This window comes from Acomys minous, assembly GCF_964271855.1.
Source record: "Acomys minous genome assembly, chromosome: 2".
Lineage (NCBI taxonomy): Eukaryota > Metazoa > Chordata > Mammalia > Rodentia > Muridae > Acomys > Acomys minous.
The window spans coordinates 72,280,929-72,299,050 of NC_140484.1; the positions used below are offsets into that span (position 1 = coordinate 72,280,929).

The 18,122-nt window shown below is 51.9% G+C and overlaps 1 protein-coding gene and 1 pseudogene across 2 annotated transcripts; one reads left to right on the forward strand and one right to left on the reverse strand.

Moving 5' to 3' along the window:
* Positions 1-3: 3 nt before the first annotated feature.
* Positions 4-6,822, reverse strand: MAPK3 (mitogen-activated protein kinase 3). The gene is made up of 8 exons (XM_084772113.1): positions 6,633-6,822; positions 5,530-5,712; positions 3,335-3,524; positions 3,042-3,158; positions 2,719-2,833; positions 2,081-2,212; positions 1,654-1,918; positions 4-600 (listed from the first exon to the last, which is right to left on the reverse strand). Exons 1-7 carry the CDS (start codon positions 6,800-6,802, stop codon positions 1,686-1,688), a joined length of 1,140 nt encoding a protein of 379 aa, XP_084628239.1. The 5' UTR covers positions 6,803-6,822; the 3' UTR covers positions 4-600; positions 1,654-1,685.
* A 3,709-nt stretch (positions 6,823-10,531) lies between these two features.
* LOC311581631 (small ribosomal subunit protein uS5-like) lies at positions 10,532-11,414 on the forward strand (annotated as a pseudogene). Its single transcript has one exon. The product of its transcript is annotated as a small ribosomal subunit protein uS5-like (transcript).
* Positions 11,415-18,122: the final 6,708 nt, after the last annotated feature.

Consider the following 18,122-nt stretch of genomic DNA (forward strand, 5'->3'; position numbering starts at 1 on the left):
GGGTCATCGTATACACATCTCTATATTTATAATATTAGATACAGGCACGGGAGGTGTGGAGGGGCACAGGCTCTCCACGGGCCCCACCTCCGCTTCGAATCACCCACACACAGAAGCAGCAAGGGAGTTACACGTGGCAGCTTTGAGAGGGGAGAAGGGTTTGGCCTGGGCCTGGCTCCTCAGGAAACTAGCCCTTGAGACTTAGGAATGTTCCTTCGGGGAAAATGGGGTGGGGTGCCAACAAGAAGAGTTGGGCAGAGCTTAGCCTGAGTCCTAATCAGTGTCCTCCACCCCTCCGTAGCAGAGGTCCTACGGCAGTCAAGGCCCTGCCATTCCGGGCCGGTCAACCAGAACTGGGCTAGCGGGAGTAGATGAAGGCAGAGCAGCAGAGATCAGCTCTGGGGCCATCTCACCACTCAGGCCCCAGGGAGATGGGGCAGGGGATTGCAGTGGGAGAAGCCTGCCCGTGGCAGGGGACCCCAGAAAAGTGAGAGAAGGGGGCCAAGCCCATCCTTGGTCCAGCCTGGGCTGCCGGGGTCAGGGTTGAGCAAAGTTTCATTTTCTGACAATCTGCAGAGAAGGAGCGGGAAGGAGCAGGACCTGAAGGAAGAAACAGACAGAAAAGAACCATCAGCTGGGAGACGGCCCCACAGAGCCATGACAGCCAGAGAGACAGCCCCACAGAGCCATGGCAGCCAGGAAAGACGACCCCACAGAGCCATGACAGCCAGCGAGACGGCCCCACAGAGCCATGGCAGCCAGTGAGACGGCCCCACAGAGCCATGACAGCCAGCGAGACGGCCCCACAGAGCCATGACAGCCAGTGAGACGGCCCCACAGAGCCATGACAGCCAGAGAGACGGCCCCACAGAGCCATGACAGCCAGAGAGACGGCCCCACAGAGCCATGACAGCCAGAGAGACGGCCCCACAGAGCCCTGACAGCCAGTGAGATGGCCCCACAGAGCCATGACAGCTGGGTGGGAAAATCCCACAGAGCCATGGCAGCCAGTGAGAAGGCCCCACAGAGCCATGGCAGCCAGAGAGACAGCCCCACAGAGCCATGACAGCCAGTGAGACGGCCCCACAGAGCCATGACAGCCAGAGAGACGGCCCCACAGAGCCATGACAGCCAGACAGATGGCCCTACAGAGCCATGACAGCCAGAGAGACGGCCCCACAGAGCCATGACAGCCAGACAGATGGCCCTACAGAGCCATGACAGCCGGGTGGGAAGATCCCACAGAGCCATGGCAGCCGGGTGAAATGACCCCACAGAGCCATGGCAGCCAGGTGGGAAGATCCCACAGAGCGCGCCGACCCCAGTGCCTTTGGTCTGCCAGCTTCTGTGGGTCTTGGCATCCTTATCTGGAGCCAGTACCAGCAGCCATCACAGTCACCTTCTGTGATTATAGGTTCCTCTCAAAGCCACCATGGTATATTCTGCCCCCAAGTCTGGGGTGGCTCCTCAGAAGGGGTTGGATCCCTCACCTCTGTGGGTCTCCAGTGGATGGGACTGGAGGATGGAACGGCCACAAATGAGCAGCAGGCCCTGGCCCTTTTGTCATTCCCACACGTGTGGATGAGGAGGCACTCAGGCCAGGCAGCCTGTGCTCAGGGTGTGGGCTGTCCAGGGGCATTGTGAGCCACTCACCAGGCCCCGGGCGACAGGGATGTCTGTTCTTGTTAGGGGGCCTCTTGTGCCCCTGGCTGGAAGCGGGCTGTCTCTTGGAAAATGAGCTCCTTCAGCCGCTCCTTGGGGAGGTCATCCAGCTCCATGTCGAAGGTGAAGGGCTCCTCGGCCACCGGCTCGTCTGTGGGGTCATAGTACTGCTCCAGGTAGGGGTGAGCCAGGGCTTCCTCTACAGTGATGCGCTTGTTGGGGTTGAAGGTTAACATCCGGTCCAGCAGGTCAAGTGCTAAGGAAAGGCATGGGGAGCAGTCAAAGGGAAGGCTGAAGGAGTTCCACGGGCATCCTTTGTCCAGTGCCCAGGAGCCTATCTTCTGAGGCAGGCACTAGGCTCAGACATCTTTCACTGACACTGGGTTTGAGCCTACCCGAGGTCCTTTGTCTCACTCACCTTTGGAGTCTGATTTGGGGAAAAGCTTGGCCCAAGCCACCTTGGTTTTAGAGGGCAGAGACTGTAGGTAGTTCCGAGCCTTTATGTTGATGATACAGTTAAGGTCCTCCTGTGATGGGGAGCCCAGGATACCTGTGGATAGAACCAGTTGTTCTAGTGAAAAGTCAACTCCTCTTCTGGGAACAGGTCAGGAAGCAAGAACGGGAGCCACCTGCAACCTCCTCATTTACCCACTGGGGTAGTGACCCAAGACCAAAGAGCCGAGAGCCAGGGAGCCCTGGGCTCCGATCCTGCCTTCAGTCTGGCTTAGCTTTGCTTTTTCCCGGTTTTTTGGTTTGGTTTTTTTTTTTTTTTTTTTTTTCGAGACAGAGTTTCTCTGTGTTTAGCCTTAGCTGTCCCGGACTCACTTAGTAGAGCAGGCTGGCCTCGAACTCACAGCGATCCACCTGCCTCTGCCTCCCGAGTGCTAGGATTAAATGTGTGCGCCACCACACCCAGCCTGCTTTTCCTGGCTTTTAAACAGGAAGAATACTTTACAGAAATACCGTCAGATGCCGGGGAGGCTCCACATGCGGTACCCAATTCTCACCCTCCAGAAATGTCACCTCCCACCCTTTCAGCCAGCCAGGCCCTCTCACCTAGAATATGGTTGAGCTGGTCCAGGTAGTGCTTGCCGGGGAAGATGGGCCGGTTGGAGAGCATCTCAGCCAGAATGCAGCCCACAGACCAGATGTCGATGGATTTGGTGTAGCCCTGGGGAGGAGAGTGTGCTGAGCTCCCTGGCCAGCCTATCAGGGCCATTCCTGGTATTTGAGCCAAGCACTATACCCAACTTAGATTTAATACAGCAAAGGGGAGAGGACGGAGCCTAGGAAAACTCTATAATCTCTACATCTTGGGCTTGTGCCAAGGCCCATAGACCGCTCTAGAGATTCCTCGCCGAGGCGGGCAGCTCTCCTACCTTGGAGTTGAGCATGATCTCTGGAGCTCGGTACCAGCGTGTGGCCACATACTCCGTCAGAAAGCCAGTGTGGTCATGCTCAGGGTCAGCAATCCGGGCCAGGCCAAAATCACAGATCTGGAATTAGACCCAGGCCATTGAAGTAGGTGCCTAAGGCCTCCACAGCCCAGGAAGTAACCCTGCCCTGCCTATGCTGTTCTTGCTTGCCGTGCTGCAGGGTTGCCGCTGCCGTTGCTGGTCACCCCGAAGACCCCCGGGCCCAGGCAGGCAGAGGCAGGCACTCAAGCGCTGACCTTAAGGTCGCAGGTGGTGTTGATGAGCAGATTGGAGGGCTTCAGGTCCCGGTGCAGCACATTGGCTGAGTGGATGTACTTGAGGCCCCGGAGGATCTGGTAGAGGAAGTAGCAGATGTGGTCATTGCTTAACTGCTGGCTCTTGAGCAGCTTGTACAGATCTGTCTCCATGAGGTCCTGAACAATGTAACTGAGACCACTCCAGAGACGCCCCCCCAGGTTGGGGGAGTAGGAGACGTTGTTAAGGAAAACAAGCTCTGGACCCCTTGGCCTCACGAGCTCCACAAAGCCCAGAGCTGTCGGTGCGCAAGGGACATCTGTTCTGGGCCCTCGGTGTCCCTGCTGGGCAAATGAGGGTGCTGGTAAGTTGTAGTGAGAGACCTTAAGCGGAGTAGCTCTACCCCAACAGTTCCGTGTTCTTAACCTGGCCATGCCTCCGGCTCGCTAGCTGAGGCACAGGGAAAGTGCCTGTTGCTTGGAGGGTGGCTGTGAGGATAAGGTGCCCACTGAGTGCTCAGCACACAGCAGTGCTGCTGTTACTCCATGGGCTGCCATGCAGCCACTGAGTGGGTAAGATGAGACAATGCTTGAACGCCATCTGGCACACAGTAACTGTTTGCTTAAAAATAAACGCCTGCCTTATGGGAACGGTTTGTGCCAGAAAAGCGAGGCGACACTCCCCAACAGCACGCTCCTACAGGGTGCAGAAGGTGGGGAACTAAAAGTCCTTTTATACTCGAAGATAAAACAAAGATTAAACATAAACAAACGTCATCTGGCTTGTCTTTCAAAGAGGAGCCAGGAGCTGGGCGTGGCACTTTACTGTAATCTCAGCACTTGAGAGGCAGGGGCAAGAGGATTACCGGGAAATTCAAGGATAGCCTGGTCTACAAAGCTAGCCTGAGGCCAACCAGGGATACACAGTGACACTTTCTCAAAAACATTAAAGTCTGAACTGTTTTCTAGAGAGGACATGTGAGCTGGGCCTGGTGGCACTCAGGAGGCAATGGTAGCTAAATCTCTTGTGAGCTCAGGGCTAGCCTGGTCTATGTCGTGAGACCCTTTTTCAAAAAGAGGAGAATAAGCACACACAGATATACACACATGGTCCAACCCTGCTGCTTTATGGATGTGGAAGTCTAGAGATGCAGTGACCTGCTTAGGGTCACACAGCAAACCAGGAGGGGGGATTCCATGTGGTCCGGGTTGCAGATGCTGCAAAACAAATCCTGGGATTGGGAGGGGTAAGTAGGGAAGAGGCCACGGGTGCTATAGACTGCTAACAATGGAGCCAAGCAGGAAATAGATGTGGCCAATCAACTAGCTATTTGAACTAGGTGAGCAGTATCAAGGCTGGCCTGCCTTCCCTGGGCAAGGTACAAGTCCACAGGTAATTAGGGTGGAGCTGTCAGGAAAGTGGGAAGGCTCCAAGAAAGCCAGCCGGGGGAGAAGAGGAGGCAGCTGCATTTAGGCTTCCTTATAGGGGCGGACTCTCTGGACCTCTCACCCTTCCTTGAGCCCCTGGCTAGGCCAGGAGTGCGGAGGCTTGACTCTACCCTGTGACCCCAGGGTTCCCAGGTGCCCCTCCCTTAACAATACAAGGTCGTTTGAAAGCCTCCAAACCCCACCTCCACCTTGGAGAAAGTACTGCCCATCCCCCAGCAGTGCTGCAGACCATCAAGGGGGGGGGGCGGCCTCAGTTTCCTCATCTCTGAAATGGAAGTGGTAGAGCCCATCTCACAAGGAAGTTAGCACAATTAGAACCATCAAGGCCCGAGGCGTGCCCAATACCAGTTTTCTTCCCTGCTTTCAGTCCAGTGTGAGGTCTCAAAAAAAAAAAAAAAAAAAAAAAAAAAGAGCCCTGAGTCTGTTAAACAAGAACGGGACGTGGGAAGAGACTGGGGTCATGACACAGAACTGCAGATGACAGAAGACAAAGCTCTCATAGAGATCGCCGTCTCCCCCCTCCCCCTCCCTCCACACACCACACTGGGACACAGAGCAGAAAAGGATGTGTTCAACGCCACTCCACTTGGCTGCAACAGACCAGGACCTATCTAAGGCCTGCCGGGGCTATTATACTGTGGCCTCTCTGCTAAAAAGTTATTCTGTTGGCTTTTTTTTAGAAGATGAAAACAGAGAGCAAACCCAAGTCCCCTAGCCTAGTTCTGGGGCTGAGGCTAAGGCAAGGATACACATCCCTCATGGCTTCCAGGGTGGGCGCTCGCAGGATGTCTCGGATGCCTATGACATTCTCATGGCGGAAACGCAGCAGGATCTGGATTTCCCTCAGTGTGCGCTGGCAGTAGGTTTGATGCTCGAAGGGGCTGATCTTCTTGATGGCCACTCTGGTCTTGCGCACGTGGTCGTAAGCTGAGCTGAGAGGACCAGAGAGATGTGGCCTTACAAAGGGGGGAATCCAGGCCTGGTGGCCCCACCCAGGCCTTGGCAGAGACAGGAATGAGCAGGAGAGGGCTCTGGCCAAGTCGTAAACAATGCTGGCTCCTTCCTGCTGTGAAGGCCTGGAATCTCCAGGGGGAAAGCTGGGGACCAGCCAGGCAGCCTTTTAGTGACTTCACAAACAGAGGAAGAGAGTGGCCACTCACTGACTTCCTTTCTCCCGGACCCTCTTCCATTCTAGCTGCCTTCTCCCTCCCTCCCTCCCCTTTTCCAAGCTGGGCTCTCAATCCGAGACAGGTCCAGGGGACCGGAGTAGAGTGGAGGATGTAAATGGAGCCCAGAAGATTCGGTATTGGGACAGGAGGAAAGAGATAAGGAGGGGTAGGTCTCCCTCTGAGGTACCTGGGTCGCAGAGCTCTCCCCACAGGAACAAAGGCCCGGAGCATACAGTGGGGCATCGAGAACTCACAGACACGTATCCCACAAAACAAGGCAGACTCTTGGGTCTCATTCTACGGGCTCCCAGCCTTGCCACGGGCAGGGGTGCAAAGGTTTGCCTCACCCCGAGCTCTCCTCTTCGCTCCTTAACTCTCTGACACAGCCTCACCAGGGGGATTCAAGGCTCCCCCTGCCTGCTTAAGGGTCTTTCACTGCCCCCTCACCAAGAACACTATTCCTCTTAGCTCCACCCTTCGTCCCTAGGGTCCCCCAGATGCCCCTCCCTGAACAGTACAAGGTGGCCTCAAAGCTTCCAACCCCCCTCCCCGCAGAAAGTAGCGCCTGGTCCCCCAGAAGTCACTGCACGATCCCTCCCTGCGACACGCTCTAGGCCCCCACGTCCCAGGCACGCACCTGCCGTCCCGACTCTGAAGCCCCCCTCCCCAAGACACCCCCTCACCTGACCATGCCGTACGCGCCCTCGCCGATGTACTGCAGCTGCGTGTAGCGTGGGCCCACGTCGAATGGCTGCCCTTTCACCACCTCCACCTCCCCCGGGACCCCCGGGCCGACCCCAGCGGCTCCCCGGGGCTCCCCGCCCCCGCCCCCCGGAGCCGCCGCCGCCGCCATCTCCACTCCTCCCGCCTCCCCCCGCGGCCCCGCCCCTCCCGCCCGCTCTGTCACCCGCGGGGCCGCGCGCCAGGCTCCGCCCCCGCCCCCGCGCGCCCCGCCCCCGCGCCTGCCGGGCGAGCCTGCGCGGGCCCGCGGCGTCACGTGGTCTCCGGGCGCGCGCCCGGCTTTCCCGCCTAGGTACGCTGTACCTTCCCTGCCTTGGGCGCTGAGGTGACCTTCAGGGAGGGTTCTGCAGCCCAAGAGGCCAGTGGCCCTTTAGGGATGCTAAGGGAACCCACCTCTGTTTCACAATTAACTTTTGGAGACCTGCCTATTACCTTTTTAATTTTGTTGAAACAGTAATGATTCAGGCCAGCCCAAAGTGGCTATGTGGTGGAGGTTGGCCTTGAACACATTCTCTTGCCTTTAGGCCTGAGTCGTCACGCAGGTTGAACCCAGGAACTCAAGATGCTAGGCAAGCACATCTCCATCCTTTCTTCTCTTCTCCTCACAGATAGATGGATGGATGGATAGACAGATAGATCCGACTGTCCTGAAAGTCACTAAGTAGACAGGCTGGTCTCCATGTATGATCTCCTGAATGCTGGGATTAAATATGTGCACTGCCATGCCCAGCTTCCATAATTTCTTTTTTCTTCTTCTTTTGTTTTGTTCTTGGTTTTTCAAGACAGGGTTTCTCTGTGTAGCCTTGGCTGTCCTGGAACTCTCCTTGTAGACCAGGCTGGCCTTGAACTCACTGCGATCCACCTGCCTCTGCCTCCCGAGTGCTGGGATTAAAGGCGTGCGCCACCACGTCTGGCTCTGCTTTCTTTCTTTCTTTCTTTCTTTCTTTTTTTAAGATTTGTTTATTTATTATGTATACAGTGCACATCAGATCACATTATAGATGGTTGTGAGCCACCATGTGGTTGCTGGGAATTGAACTCAGGACCTCTGGAAGAGCAGTCAGCGCTCTTAACCTCTGAGCCATTTCTCCAGCCCCCTGCTTTATTTCTTAATCATTTATTTACCATTTATGTATTTGGTGTGTTGGGGCATGAGTATGTCACAGAGCCTGTGTGGAAGTCAGGAGCCATTAGATTCTTTCCGCCATGTGGGCCGGTCAGACTTAGTAAGAAATGCTCACAGACACTGGGCCACCCAATGATGTTGGGGGAAGCATATCTTCGTGTGTGTGTGTGTGTGTGTGTGTGTGTGTGTGTGTGTGTGTGTACATACATATGTACATATGTACATGAGTGCTTGATTTGCATGTACACCTGCCTGCCAGAAGAGGGCACCAGATCTCATTATAGATGGTTATGAGCCACCATGTGGTTGTCGGGAACTGAACTCAGGACCTGTGGAAGAGCAGACAGTGCTCTTAACCACTGAGCCATCTCTCCAGCCCTAAAGATCATTTCATGAAAGATGGGGACAGACCTCCTGGAGCTGGACTTGAGGCGGTTGCAAGCTGCCCCAATGTGGGTTTTGGGATCTGAATTTAGGGCTTCTGGGAAAGCAACAAGTGCTCCAAACTGCTGAGCCATCTCTCCAGTCCATCTTCTTGTTTTATAATGAGGAAAATTCCTTGATAGGTGGTAGGTGGCGGTACTAGAAAGCTGGGAAGTCAGTCTGGACTCTAGTGTGAAGAGGCAGACCAGCAGGAGCTTTCAGGTGTGTTATGAGGGTCCGATGTCATACATGCTCTGTGCTTTATTGCCCAGAGGACAGGCAATCCCAGTCCACTGCACATGGTAAGCAGGGAAAGGGTGGAGGTTGTGAACAAAGGTAACTAAACCAGTTAAAATGCACGCCCAGCCTTTCTGTCTCTGTCTCTCTGTCTCTTTGTCTGTTTGTCTCTGTCTCTGTCTCTCTGTCTCTCTCTGCCTGTTTGTCTGTCTCTGTCTCTGTCTCTGTCTCTGTCTCTGTCTCTGTCTCTGTCTCTGTCTCTCTCTCTCTCTCTCTCTCACACACACACACACACACACACACACACACACACACACACCAAACAGCAAAACCAAGACCCTGGATCTGGGCTGGTAAGATGGTTGGGCAGGTAACGATGCCCGCCAAGCAAGGCTAAAGATCTGAGTTGGATTTCTGGAACCACAGTAGGAGGAGAGAAGCAACTCCTAGGTTACCCTCTACCCAACCCAGGCATGCTATGGCATGTGTGTTGTATGTTCCCATGAGTGCAGGTGTCAGAGGGGCGAGGAGTCAGAACCCTCTGGGGCTGGACGTATAGGCAGTTGTGAGCTGCCTGATGTGGGTGCTGGGAAATCAAACTTGAGTCATCTGGAGGAACCGCAGGTGCTCTTCAGTGCTAACCCATCTCTCCAGCACTAAAAATGTAAATTTTAAGTTAGGATTTGAGACTCTGGAGAGACGGCTCAGAGGTTAAGAGCACTGACTGCTTCTGCAGAGCATCCGGGTTCAGTTCCCAGCCACAACGCGGTAGCACACAACCATCTAGTTCCACGGGACACAGCACCTTCTTCTGAACTTTTTAGGGCTCCTACATGCGCACGATGCTCCTGCATAGGCAACACCCAGACACATGAGATATTCACTTAATAAAACAGTTAGATTTGACAAAACCAGCCAGAATCCTGTCTTCACTTGGAAGGCCCGGGTAGGATGACTGTTGGTTTGAGGCTAGCCTGGGCTGTATAGCGAGACCTGTCTCTAAAGGAATGTTTATTTATTTTATGTATATGAGTGCTTTGTCAGCCTGCCCATCAGAAGAGGGCATTAGATCTCGTTATAGACCTGTGGAAGAGCAGCCAGTGCTCAATGCTCTTAATTGCTGAGCCATCTCTCTACCGTGAGAGCCTGTCTGTCTCTCTCCTCTTTTTTTTTTTTTTTTTGTTGTTGTTTTTTTATTTTTGGAGACAGGGTATCTCTGTGTAGCCTTGGCTGTCCTGGAATCACTTTGTAGACCAGGCAGGCGTCGAACTCACAGAAAGGCTCCTGCTTCTGCCTCCCAAGCGCTAGAATTAAAGGCCTGCGCCACCACCTCCCAGCCTGAGATCCTGTCTCTAAATATATAAATATAATGAAAGCCCTCGCTTTGATTCTGTACCACAGGAAAATTCCACATTTTTCCTGGTCAGGGATTGTATCCTTGTTCATTACTGTGCCTCCAGTGCCTGAAACACAAATGCTAAACTTTTTTTTTCTTCTTTTTTTCTGGTTTTTTCGAGACAGGGTTTCTCTGTGTAGCCTTGGCTGTCCTGGACTCACTTTGTAGACCAGGCTGGCCTCGAACTCACAGCGATCCACCTGCCTCTGCCTCCCGAGTGCTGGGATTAAAGGCGTGCGCCACCACGCCTGGCTCATGCTAAACATTTTAACATTTTTGTTGTGTTATTTATGTGTTGGTGTGTCTGTGTTGTTATATGTGAACGTGTGCAGGTGCTAGAATTACAGAACAGTCACATCACACCCAGCTAGGTCCAAAATGTTGAGTTTCGGCCCAGGGGTCTGGTGGGATCTGCATGCTTAGCAAGGCTAGAGTGGTGGTGGGCTCACCAGATTTGGAAAGTCGCAGAACCGAGAACCAGCAGCACCACAGGATTTGGACCTGTCCTGGCCCATGAGCAATCAATGCACCACTTGGCTCTACACCCCTGCAGGTGCTCCTGCATGACTCCGGTCAGCTGTCACCTGTAACTGGTCCTCGCCTTCCTAAACTGTCATCCAGTTAACAAAGTAGCTTCTTCTTCCTTGGGAAAACACCAAATGGAGGATGACGCTGGTGCAGCAGGAGACCCCCCGGGACCCAGGATTAGGAGGCCCTGCTGGCTTCTGAGGAGAATTCTGCAGGGGTCTTAAGGGGCTGAGGTCGAGGCCACAGCGCTCGAGGAGGTAAAGGTGACAAGGAGTGGATACCCCGTCATCAAGCTGGGCCACCTGGTTAAGGACATGAAGATCAAGTCCTTGGAGGAGACCTACCTGTTCTCCCTGCCCATTAAGGAGTCCGAGATTATTGACTTTTTCCTGGGCGCATCCCTAAAGGATGAGGTTCTCAAGATCATGCCAGTGCAGAAGCAGACACGGGCTGGCCAGTGGACCAGGTTCAAGGCTTTTGTCGCTATTGGGGACTACAATGGTCACGTTGGTCTTGGTGTTAAGTGCTCCAAGGAGGTAGCCACTGCTGTCCAAGGGGCCATCATCTTGGCCAAGCTTTCCATCATCCCTGTGCGGAGAGGCTACTGGGGGAACAAGATCGGCAAGCCACACACTGTTGCATGCAAGGTGACAGGCCGCTGTGGCTCTGTTTTGGTGGTCTCATCCCTGCTCCCAGAGGCACTGGCATTGTCTCTGCTCCTGTGCCCAAGAAGCTACTGATGATGGCCGGTGTTGATGACTGCTACACATTAGCCAAGGGCTGCACCGCCACCCTGGACAACTTTGCCAAGGTCGCTTTTGATGCCATTTCCAAGACCTACAGCTACCTGACACCCGACCTCTGGAAAGAAACTGTGTTCACCAAGTCTCCTTATCAGGAATTCACCGATCACCTTGTGAAAACCCACACCAGAGTCTCTATTCAGAGGACCCAGGAGACTCCAGCTGTGGCTACCACTTAGGGTTTTGTTTTGTTTTGTTTTTTGTTTTTTTGAGACAGGGTTTCTCTGTGCAGCCCTGCCTGTCCTGGACCAGGCTGCCCTCAAACTCAGAGATCCGCCTGCCTCTGCCTCCCAAGTGCTCGGATTACAGGCTTGTACCACCACACCCGGCCTCTGTGGGGCATTTTCTTAATTAGTGATTAGTGGGGGAGGGCCCAGCCCCTTGTGGGTGGGACCACCTCTGGGCTGGTGGTCCTGGGTTCTATAAGAAAGCAGGTTGGTCAAGCCATGAGGAGCAAGCCAGTAAGCAGCATCCTCCATGGCCTCTGCATCAGCTCCTGCCCTGTTGGAGTTCCTGTCCTGACTTCAGTAATGAACTACAGGGTGGAAGTATAAGCCAGATAAATAAACCCTTTCCTCCCCAGCTTGCTTTTGTTCATGGTGTTTCACCATGGCAACAGGAACCCTAATTGGGACTCTCAGGAAATACCCCCTAGAAGTCATCTGCGCTCCGAGGATTCTCGCCCCTGTCCCTGTCTGGATCAGTTCAATTGATGTGTTTTACCTGGGAAGCCGTCCGGGCAGTGTTCCTTACAGCCACCGGCTTCAGAGATGCTTTGGGGCTGGTCACCCTAGGTTTGTCTCTGCCCCTCCCCCCGTCGACATCCACTCTCTGCCCTGGAGACTCTCCCCCTTTGCCTTCCACTTGGGTTCTGCTACTGGGTGTGGTGACACACACCTGTAATGCCAACCTCTGGAAGCTGGAGCCGGAGGTGGAGTTTGAACCTGAGCTACAGAGGGAGACACCACCGTCTCACAGAATGCGGTTCTCGGTTGCACTAGCCAGGTTTCAACTGCTCAGTAGTCAGTGTGGGGACCTTCCCAGGCACAGAAGTGATGGTCGTCACAGAGTCAACAGCCACTCATTCACACTGGATAACAGGCTTCCAGAACCTTCTGAGAGCACCAGCCAAGGACAATACATGCAGTAAACATTGAACCCCTACTCAGATCTAGCCAATGGACAGGACATTCTCCGTAGTTGTGTGGAGAGCGGAGACTGACTTTGACATGAACTCTGGTGCCCCATATTTGACCACGTCCCCTTGGTGGGGAGGCCTGGTGGCACTCAGAGAAAAGATAAGCAGGCTGCCAAGGTGAGACTTGATAGCCTATGACCACATAGTGGGGGAGGAGGTCTCCCTCGGTCACAGACCTAGGGGAGGGGAATAGGGTGAAAGCAGGAGGGAGGGAGGAATGGGTGGATACAAGTGATGGAATGGCAATTGAGTTGTAACCTGAATAAATTTTAAAAAAAAGCTTCTGAGAAGCGAGGTGTGGTGGCGCACGCCTTTGATCCTAGCACTTGGGAGACAGAGGCAGGTGGATCTCTGTGAGTTCAAGGCCAGCTTGGACTACAGAGCGAGTTCCAGGACAGCCAGAGCTGTTAAACAGACAAACTCTGTCTTGAAAAACAAAACAAAACAAAATAAAAAACCAAAACCAAACAACAACAACAAAAAAAAAAAGAAAGAAAGAAAAAAGAAAAGAAAAGAAAAAGAAAGAAAGAAAAAAAACCCCTGTCTTGAAAAACTAAAAGATGAAGAAGAAAAAAGAACCTTCTGAGGCTAGGCCTGTTACAGTCACTGTTTTGTTGTTTTTCAAGACAGGATTTCTCTGTGTGGCATTGGCTGTCCTCTGTAGACCAGGCTAGTCTCAAACTCACAAAGATCCAACTGCCCCTGCCTCCTGAATGTTGGGATTAAAAGAGTGCACCACCACCACCCAGCTACAGTGAGGTTTTTAAATTTTTTATTTTATTATTTTTGTTTTTTTTTGTTTCGTTTTGTTTTGTTTTCCAGACAGGGTTTCTCTGTGTAACAGCTCTGGCTATCCTGGAACTCACTCTGTAGTCCAGGCTGGCCTAGAACTCCCAGAGATCCACATGCCTCTGGATCTCAAGCGCTGGGATTAAAGGTGTATGCCACCACCACCTGGCGAGGTTTTTAAATTTTTTACTTATTTGTTTATTTTGACCAGGCAGTTTTGTTTGTTTGTTTGTTTGTTTGTTTGTTTTCAAGACAGGGTTTCTCTGTGTGACAGCTCTGGCTGTCCTGGACTCTCTTTGTAGACTGGGCTGACCTCAAACTCACAGAAACCTACCTGCCTCTGTCTCCTGAGTGCTGAAATTAAAGGCGTGTACTGGCCCGGTGGTACACTCCTTTAATCCCAGCACTTGGAAGGCAGTTTGAGGCCAGTCTGGTCTACAGAACAGTTCCAGGACAGCCAGAGCTACACAGAGAAACACCGTCTTGGAAAAACAATTATTATTATTTATTTATTTTGGTTTTTCGAGACAGGGTCTCTGTGTTATCTTGACTATCCTGGACTCGCTTTGTAGATCAGGCTGGCCTTGAACTCACAGTGATCCACCTGCCTCTGCCTTCTGAGTGCTGGGATTAAAGGCGTGTGCCACTACCGCCCGGCTGGTGTGTGTGTGTGTGTGTGTGTGTGTGTGTGTGTGTGTGTGTGTGTGTTTGCATTTGTGCACATGAGTATAGGCGCTGGAGGGCCTTGGATCCCCTGGAGCTGGAGTTACATACAGGTGGTTGTGAGCCACCTGATGTGGGTGCCGGCAACTCAGGCCTTCTGGACGAGCATTGCGTATTTGTAACTGCTGAGGCCACCTCTCCCAGCCTCCCACTTTTAAATGAACCAATCATTTTACAAACGGGGAGTCTGAGAGTTAAGTTAGCTAACTTGAGTCAAGAACAAGAAAGGGCCACTATGATAAAAATGTCTTTTCACACAGAGACTCTCTCCAATACATTACGGTCTCAGAACCATGGATTTGTCACACGGAAGAGCTGGAACTGATGCGGCTGGATTAAAACTTCATCTATCATTGTCAGTTGTGGTAGCAACGCCTGTAAACCCAGCATTTAAGAGACAGAGGCAGGTTCAAGGCCATGCTGAGTCATATAAAGAGAAAACGTATCAGAAATAAGCCCCCAAAAGCTCAAGGGGGAAGAGCAACTTCACCTTCAGGAGAATCGAGGAGGTGGGTATTTATTATTTATTTATTTATTTATTTATTTATTTATTTGGTTTTTCTAGACAGTGTTTCTCTATGTAGTCTTGGCCATCCTGGATTCTGTAGACCAGGCTAACTCATGGAGATCGGTCTCCCAAGTGCTGGTATTCAAGGCATGACCCACCCTTGCCTTTTGTCACGTGACTGAAAACTAAATGAGGTTGCAGAAGGTGGAGACTGAGGAGGGACGTCGAGGAAAAGGGGCAGCCCACGCCAAGGGATAGAGGCAGGAGCCTGGCTTGTCTGGCGGCTGCAGAAAAGGATCCCAGGGAGGTCCAGGACAGCGCGAAGGAGGCAGGCCAGGCTGACAAGGCCTTAGCTTTAGGCAGTTTGGATGCTCCTCGGGAAGCCCTGGGGGAACTCCTGTCAGATCATATTGCTTCTGCGGGAGACTATGGTGACTCGGGAAGCACCGTGGGGTTCCGTTTTAAGTTGGGTTCCCTGAGCGGATTGAGGTTCCCGGAGCCCGGGAAGGCTGGAGAGAAGGGCGGGGCGACCCACCACCCTCAGGCCTCTGGGCAAGAGAGCGCGACTGCGCTCGCCCTCTAGTGTCAGAAGTTGGAATTTTCTTTAAGAATTGGGCTGGGGGCGGGGCGGCAATGGCGCATGCCTTTAATCCCAGCACTCGGGAAGCAGAGGCAGGGGGATCACTATGAGTTCGAGGCCAGCCTGGTCTATATAGTGAGTCCAGGACAGCTAGGGCTACACAGAGAAGCCCTGTCTCGAAAAACAAAACAAAAAAAGAATTGGGCTGGGATTTTGGGATTTCTTAGACTACTTTACTGATCAATTTTTTAAAATGATTTATTTATTATTACATATACAATGCTCTGTCTGCATGTACACCTGCACGCCAGAAGAGGGCATCAGATCACATTATAGATGGTTGTGGGCCACTGTGTGGTTACTGGGAATCGAACTCAGGACCTCCGGGAGAACCTCTGAGCCATCTCTCCAGCCCACAGATCAATATTTAACTAAAGTAGGGGCGCATGTCTATAATCTCAGCTCGTGGGGAGGCAGAGGCAGGCAATCCTCTGTCAGTTTTAGGACAGCCTGGTCTACATAGCGAGTTCCAAGACAGTCAGGACTACATAGACAGACTCTCGAAATTAATTAAAGTAGATTTATTCTTCACCAGTCACTTTCCTGTATACAATCTCCTACAATCCTCACATCAAACAAATGAAGGAAATAATATTGACTCCTAGCAAGAAAAGAGGCAAACACTGAACTACAGAGAACGAATGGACTTGGGAATTGAGCTCTGATTTTATTTTATTTTATTTTTATTTTTATTTATTTATTTATTTTTTTGAGACAGGGTTTCTCTGTGTAGCCTCCTGGACTCACTTTGTAGACCAGGCTGGCCTTGAATTTAGAGAGATCCACCAGCCTCTGCCTCCCGAGTGCTGGGATTAAAGGTGTGCGCCACCACGCCCGGCCTGAGCTCTGATTTTAATGATTAGTCCAGCTGGTAGGACTGAGGATTAGGAGGCGTGTCCTTGTTAGAGGTGTGTCACTGCATTAGGGAGTCTGTGTCACCCCCCTCCCTTGTGTCTCAAGATGCGAGCTCTGTACTGTTGTTCTGGAATCTGCCTAATCGCTGCCACGATGGCTGCAAACTCTAACCCTCTGAAGCCGTAAGCCCAGAGTTAAAGGCTTGCTTTTCTAAGCTGCCTTGGTCACTTAGACTGACCACAGCAACTCTAATGTAACCGAGACAAAGTGTTTTGCCTGTATGTATGTATGTATGTATGTATGTATGTATGTATATGCTCCATGTGCATGCCTGGTGCCGTGAAGGTCAGAAGAGGACACGGGAACCCCCAAATCTGGAGTTATGAGTGTGTGTGAGCAGCTACGTGGTACTGGGAACAAAACCCGGGTCCTCTGCAAGAACAGCAAGCGCCGTCTCTCCAGCACCATCACTGTTTATTTTGTTATATTATGAATACATATATGTGTAGTATGTGACTCTGTGTGAGTGAATGCCATATGTGTGCAGATGCCTCAGGCGGCCAGAAGAGGGCATTGGTTCCCCTGAAGCTGCGGTCACAGGTAGTTCTGAGCCACCCCACATGGGTGCTGGGAATCAAATTCAGGTCCTATTCTTTTTTTATTTATTTTTTGGAGGAGGATGGGTCAAGACAGGGTTTCTCTGTGTATCCCTGGCTATCCTGGAATGCTCTCTGTAGACCAGGCTTGCCTTGAGCTTAGAGATTCTCCTGCCTCTGACTCCCGAGTGCTGGGATTAAAGGTATGAGCCACCACACTGGGTCTTCTTATTTTATTTTTAATTGTGTATAGATCTGTTTGTGTGTGTGTGTGTGTGTGTGTGTGTGTGTGTGTGATCGTGTTACCCGCCTCCCCCTCCCGCCCTGGAAACCAAACTCGAGTCCTTTGCACGAGCAGTACATGTTCTTCCCCCCACTCCCCATGTTCATCCCCCCACTCCCCCACTCCCAACCCCCACCCTCTCTCGTTTGTTTTTCTTTTTTTTTAAAGATTTATTTATTTATTATTATGTATACAGTGCTCTGCCTGCATGTACTCCTGCAAGCCAGAAGAGGGCACCATATCACACATGGTTATAAGCCACCTTGTGGTTGCTGGGAATTGAACTCAGGACCTTTGGAAGAATAGGCAGCGCTCTTAACCACTGAGCCGTCTCTCCAGCCCCCTCGTTTGCTTTTCAAGACAGGGTTTTTCTGTGTAGCCCTGGCTGTCCTGGAGCTCACTAACTCTGTAGACCAGGCTGGCCTCGAACTCACAGCGATCCACCTATCTCTGCCTCCCGGGGGCTGGGATTAAAGGCGTGCGCCACCACTGTTCCCAACCACTGAATCATCTCTCTCCAGCCCAGCATCAAGCACTGTATTGCACCAAATTACCATTGCATAGGAACCTCAGCTATGTAGCTGTTACAGCGCAGCACAGGGGAGAAGCTACAGCTTGCCAGATGACCCAAGCTTGATCCTAGAACCCACCCACGATGGAGAGAGAGAACTGACTCCTGAAATCGTCCTCTGACTCCACGAATGTGCAGGGCACAGCGTGCACCCCTCCTCCATGAATAACAAAGTTAGGACTTGTAATATAACTCAGTGGTAGAGACTTTAATATGCGAGGCCTATGTTTAGTCCACTTTAGAAACGAAAGAGTGGAAAAGAAAGAGCAAAAACAATGGCTTGTTTTATTATCTTTGTAAGTTCTGTTTGGTTTTATGTTCTCTGACTATTCAGTGCGTGTGTACAGTATATTTTAGTTGTCTTCTCCCAGTTAAGCCCACTGAATGTCTCCTTTCTTTCAGCTCCCTTCCGTTTTCATGCCTTTTGTTTACCTGTTTTGTTATCCACTAAGTTTAGTTAAGATTGCTTGTAGGGGCCGGACGCGGTGGCGCATGCCTGTAATCGCAGCACTCGGGAAGTAGAGGCAGGCTGATCAGATCTCTGTGAGTTCGAAGCCAGCCTGGTCTACAAAGTGAGTCCAGGACAGCCAAGGCTACACAGAGAAACCCTGTCTCAAAAAACTAAAAAAAAAGAAAAAAAAATTGCTTGTAGGAACATAAGGTGGTGGTGGGTTACCTGGCAGTGACCTTATCACTGAGGAAAGTGACTCCCCTACTGTGGGTTTCTGGCTTTCTGAGAAAAGGTCTTATTATAGC

Excerpts from the sequence above, each read along its gene's own strand:
- MAPK3 (XM_084772113.1), bottom strand. The coding sequence starts at position 6,802 with ATGGCGGCGGCGGCGGCTCCGGGGGGCGGGGGCGGGGAGCCCCGGGGA. Across the intron at positions 3,525-5,529 it reads CTGGAAGCCATGAGGGATGT|TTACATTGTTCAGGACCTCA; the intron begins GTATCCTTGCCT and ends GAGTGGTCTCAG. Across the intron at positions 1,919-2,080 it reads CCCCAAATCAGACTCCAAAG|CACTTGACCTGCTGGACCGG; the intron begins GTGAGTGAGACA and ends GCCTTTCCTTAG.